This window comes from Delphinus delphis, chromosome 1, assembly GCF_949987515.2.
Source record: "Delphinus delphis chromosome 1, mDelDel1.2, whole genome shotgun sequence".
Taxonomy (NCBI): domain Eukaryota; kingdom Metazoa; phylum Chordata; class Mammalia; order Artiodactyla; family Delphinidae; genus Delphinus; species Delphinus delphis.
Window position 1 is genome coordinate 175,307,177 of NC_082683.1, and position 5,337 is coordinate 175,312,513.

A 5,337-nucleotide genomic window follows, 5' to 3' on the forward strand; every position below is an offset into this window, starting at 1 on the left:
TGGAAAACAGTAACATGAAAATTTCTTGCCATGGAAATAAGGGATGAGGTTTGGAGTAGGGAAAAGTTAAGATAACTTCTCATGACTCTCCTTCCTACCAGATGTGTGCACTGCACGAATGAAAAAAAAAAGTATTTGTTTATTTTACATTGCTTTCTGAAAGAAAAATAAAACCCTTTTTAAAATACTGTAATCAAATGAATTTTATAGTCAAGGACTATGCAAAGTCCTGAGGGGACCCATCTCTAGTCTGTGTGATACAATAAACCCACCAAATGAAACATTTCATTGAAATATGCAGTTTTTATGAAGAAACAAGCACCCCCTAGAACCAAAGACTGATCCTGCTGAGGCTTTAGACATGTGGTATATGTGTGTGCACCTCTGTAGGTCTAATTTTCTTTCTTTCTATATAATCAAGTGACCTAGTCTCATTGGGTTAAGTTTCAACCACAAAACATCACTGTGTGCTTTTTGTTTTTTTCAAGATACACGTCACAACACACCAAGAAAGGGGGAACTTCCAGTGTCTGTGGTAACATCACTTGATAAACAGACTCGTTTGAACAGCAAGGGCCTGTTAGCCGTCACTATATAAAGCAGCAGAGGCGTGGATTAGCAGATACTTGCCTGCTGAGGACCATGTGAGCAGCGGCCATCTCCACGCCAAGGAGAGACAAAATGCCAGGCGTGTTCCTCTCTGCTAATCCAAAGGAACTGAAAGGAACTGATCATTCGCTTCTAGACGACAAGACGCAGAAAAGGAGGCCAAAGACTTTGTAAGTTCATTAACTGTGCGAATTTTGACTTAGATGATCCTTAATGGCAGAACAATTGAAAATGAATGAATGGAAGAAAATACGAGCCTTTAGTTTACCTAGATCAGGGCAATGACCTGCTGTGAGTTACAAGTATATTCAGTTGTATTTAAAAATGAATCATGACAGGGCATTAAATGAGGTGGGAATTTTTCTAGACTTCGGCTCATAAAAATTGGCTCACTCTTGATATAGCAATATGTTGTATCAGCTATTTTTATTATGGCCTTATTCCTTGGAGAAGTTTGCTTCATGCTCTTTTCTTTTTACAAATAAAATGTATTCTTCTGAAGAAATATGAATATTTACTTTTGTGTCTTTTGTAGTGGAATGGATGTGAAAGCATACCTGAGATCTATGATCCCACACCTGGAATCTGGAATGAAACCTTCCAAGTCCAAGGACCTGTATGTACACTAATACACGGAACTATCACTATATAAGCGGCCTGTGCCTTAGCTCTGTATTCTAGCAAGGCGGTAATACTACACATACTGGACTTCGTTTTTTTTAAGTAACAAGACTAATAAGATTAAGCTGCATTAGTACCAATGTAATTTAAATACAGATGTGCATGCATATATTTGCTACTTATTATACTGTTGGAGTACATTTGGATTTTTTCACATTTTACTGGCAGATATTTTCATAACGATAGTAATTCTAAGCAAATTTTTGTTTTCTTATAGATAAATTTTAATAAAATTTATTAGAAGTAGAGTCTCAGTTTGTGAAGTTATCAAAATGCAGCAGCCATTCTGATTTCATTTGCGCTTACACACACAAAAATACTAATTTACGTAAATGTCGTCCCCTGTAGACTCTCTGCTGATGAAGTGAAGCAGTGGTCTGAATCTCTGGAAAAACTTCTTGCCAACCAGAGTAAGTATAGATGAACTACTGAATGTTTCTGGGTTTATCTCAGTATGCTAAGAGATTGAATGGCTTCATTAAAATATAGTATTCTGGATGGGAGGGTGTGTGAAAAGTTGTACTCTAGCTGTTCTGTAGCACTGACAGCTTCAGCGTATTATGCCTCATCGTGGCATAATGTTGACTCGGCACTCAGTTCTGCTACTGTCCTTTAGAAAAATTTGCCAAGGCAACTAGCTGTTTCCATGGATCATTATAGGAGCAAAATTTTAAATTATGCTGGGGTTCTGAAGTTTAAAGTTTTAAAAAGTAAACCAAACATCTCAACATGTGAACTGCTATTCTGAAAGCTACCTAAAGGATGTATTTTTGTACCACTGGATGTAAGGGGTAGGATTCACTCAGTCAATTAATAACTTTTTCCATTCATACATGCGTTGTCACTCATTCAGCCCAGGCATTTATGTGCAGGCATTTTAGAAGCACCAAGGACTCAAGAGTAAAGAAACAGTGCCTTGCTGCCTTGAAGGCAGTTGAGACACACAGCATAAAACTGCATTATATATAACATGGCACGTTATAACAGATATGATAAAAAGACTTTTTAAACACAGAGTCTCACGGGGACTTTCTGATGAGAGAAGGGAAATGAGATCAGCTTGTCTTAGCCCTCATCATGGGCATTGGGATCCTGTTGGGATTAGGACCTCGCTCAAGGGCATAGATGGGCAGCTTATCCCTATCCGGGGTGAGCTGATCCCCTTCTCCCTCCGCCGCAACATCCTACAGAGCCTCACGTGGGGATCAAGTAGTTCAACCTGGTTCATCTGCTTGTTATCTGACTTAGGTTATGATTCAGCCAAACAAGGCTATAGAGATGGCCCATTGAAAAGCCTGAATAACACTAGTAAATCCAAGCAGTATAGTGCACATAGGTAATATACAGGCCTCATGTCTTTTGACTTATATGAGTTGGACAGAGAAATTATATTTGCTAATGATTAACATGATGTTCATGCCTCCTGTCAATATTTGATTCCCTAAAATACTCTGCACTCTGGCTGAGCTGGTAGTGTAAGAAAAGAGATTGCTCTGTAACCTGCAGAGCAGAATTGTAATGTAATAGCAGATGGAAGTGAAGCAGTCTCTCAGCCACCACTAAGCAGCTGTGTACCTGTGACAAGCGTGTCTGACCCCAGACAGACTATAAACGAAGGGGTCCCTAAGGCCTTCCCACCTCTACAAACGGTGACACAGCCATTTCAGCAGCATCCACCTCTTCCCTTTGTACACAGAGAATATGCCACCGTACTTTTCTTGTAAGTTTCTTCCAGTTATTCATTTATTGGCTGTGATAAATTAATTTATCTCACCCCTCACCCTTTCTTTTTAGCTGGTCAAGACGTCTTTGGGAATTTCCTAAAGTCTGAGTTCAGTGAGGAGAATATTGAATTCTGGCTGGCTTGTGAAGACTATAAAAAAACAGAGTCTGATCTTTTGCATTGCAAAGCGGAGAAAATCTATAAAGCATTTGTGCAGTCAGATGCCGCCAAACAAGTGAGTATTTAGTTCATTACCATCGGTTTATATGTAAAGAAACTTAGATATAGAATAAGATTCAACATACTAGCAAGATGAAATCCTTTTTGAGTATTATGATTTTCACTGCTATATATTTAAGTGTATTCATATAGTTCAGTGCAATGATAATCTAATTTTCTACACTTGTGAAAAGATTGGATGAAAGGTTGATTTTGTAAAACAAGCTAATGTGATGGGGTGGGGTAAGGAGTACTGGTGATACCGACCAGAACTGCATGTCAGGGGGTCCTTAATGAGCTAGCTCGTTTTGGATTAGGATAAAGTAGAGATTAGTGCAATACATGGATTGCAGCAGCAGAAATATTTCCAGTTAGTAGTAATGCCCACTTCCAGTTAAATATTCCTAGTTCAAGCAGCAAACATCTGCATGAAGTGTCCTCTCCTCCTGTAAACCTTAAATGTGCACATCACTTTTCTCGATGCACATATCACCTTATACAGATATTTAAAAAATAATGTCTGCCTCTTTTGCACCTCCCAAAGATATTATGAGCTAACTTGGAGCAAAGATATTTCTGCTTTTTTTGTGCTACTTCTTTTTAACTCTTCCACACCTAGGATAAGGTATGCTTAGAATAGGCATTCAAGAGATATTTGAGCTGATTTAAATGAGGTTTTAAAGCCACTGTCTTGAGGTGCTTCAAAAACAACAGTGACATCATAAAATATGCAATAAATTGGAAGTGCATATGAACTGATGAGGATTTCTTTTTAGATCAATATTGACTTTCACACTCGAGAATCTACAGCCAAGAAGATTAAAGCACCAACACCCACGTGTTTCGATGAAGCCCAAAGAACCATATATACTCTTATGGAAAAGGACTCCTATCCCAGGTTCCTCAAATCAAATATATACTTAAATCTTCTGAATGACCTTCAGGCTAATAGTCTAAAGTGACTAGTGCCGGCTGGAGGGAATTAAAGATGATATCAAGTACAGAAGGAATGTACCAGGATGGCTCCCTGGGGGAACACCTTGGCCTTTTTGGATGACTCACAGATCCAGGGGAAGAACCCATGACTCAGGACAGATTAACATGGAAGTTATCCAGGCTCAGGGCTGAAGAAGCGTGAGAAGAAAATTTAGCGATGGTAGAAGGAAGGAGATACTGTGGTACTGTCATAAAATACAGTGGACCTACGTATTAGAACATCCCTCAGAACTGAGAAGGCCGGGTAATGCTTGCTACGCAGAAACTGTGAATAAGGGTTTTGAAACTGGTGAAAACATGCTATAAGCTTCAAGGTCAAGTGACATTTATGCTGCATATTGTTATACAGAGATTGTATTGAGCTGCTGAAATCTCTTTTACTTGGATGACTATTTGAGAAGTATGTGTTTCAAAATCACCATTTCTGTTATTGACACAAAGTTTTTCAGTGTTGGTTGGTTTGTTGGAGTGTTTGGGGATTGAAAGAGATGAAGAGGAGAACAATGTATTTAACTTAAGCTATTGCCTTAAAGTTGGGAAGTCAGAATATATTTGTAAATTAAATTATCACAGTGTCAATAATAAATGTGAGTTTTGTCTTAAAAACATAGAAGCAATTTCTGTTTACATTTCCTTGCCATCTTTAAAAACTGGCATTTATTTTTCAGATTTAACAAAAATTTAAGCAAGGGTCTTCTACGTTCTATCACCTCTTCAACATCTAAAACTATCATCCAGTTAATCTTATATTTTGTGTATTACGTGTATGTATTGGACAGAATTCATTAGTTTTCTCTCTGCTATCATGATGTATAAAGATCAAACAAATATAATATGCTCTCATATAGTCAAGCTTCAAACTGATGAGAAATTGAAGAAGTCTTTTAAAGAGGGATAGAAATTTTATTTCAAGAAGTCATCTAATTAACAACTAATAATTTATTGTGATTTGAAGTTTATAAAAGCCAGGTGTATTTTCTCATTTAATGTTCATAGCAATCACTACTTCCCAAATTTAGCTATCAAAACTACCTAGAATGTTAAAAAACAAAACACCAATTTTGGGGCCCTATCCCAGACTGACTGAATCAGAATCCCCAAGGGATAAA

The 5,337-nt window shown here is 37.7% G+C and overlaps 1 protein-coding gene across 1 annotated transcript; it reads left to right on the forward strand.

Moving 5' to 3' along the window:
* The first annotated feature begins 643 nt into the window (after positions 1-643).
* RGS1 (regulator of G protein signaling 1) lies at positions 644-4,829 on the forward strand. Its single transcript, XM_059998402.1, has 5 exons — positions 644-779; positions 1,145-1,225; positions 1,639-1,700; positions 3,085-3,248; positions 4,009-4,829. Exons 1-5 carry the CDS (start codon positions 682-684, stop codon positions 4,192-4,194), a joined length of 591 nt encoding a protein of 196 aa, XP_059854385.1. The 5' UTR covers positions 644-681; the 3' UTR covers positions 4,195-4,829.
* The last annotated feature ends 508 nt before the right edge of the window (positions 4,830-5,337 follow it).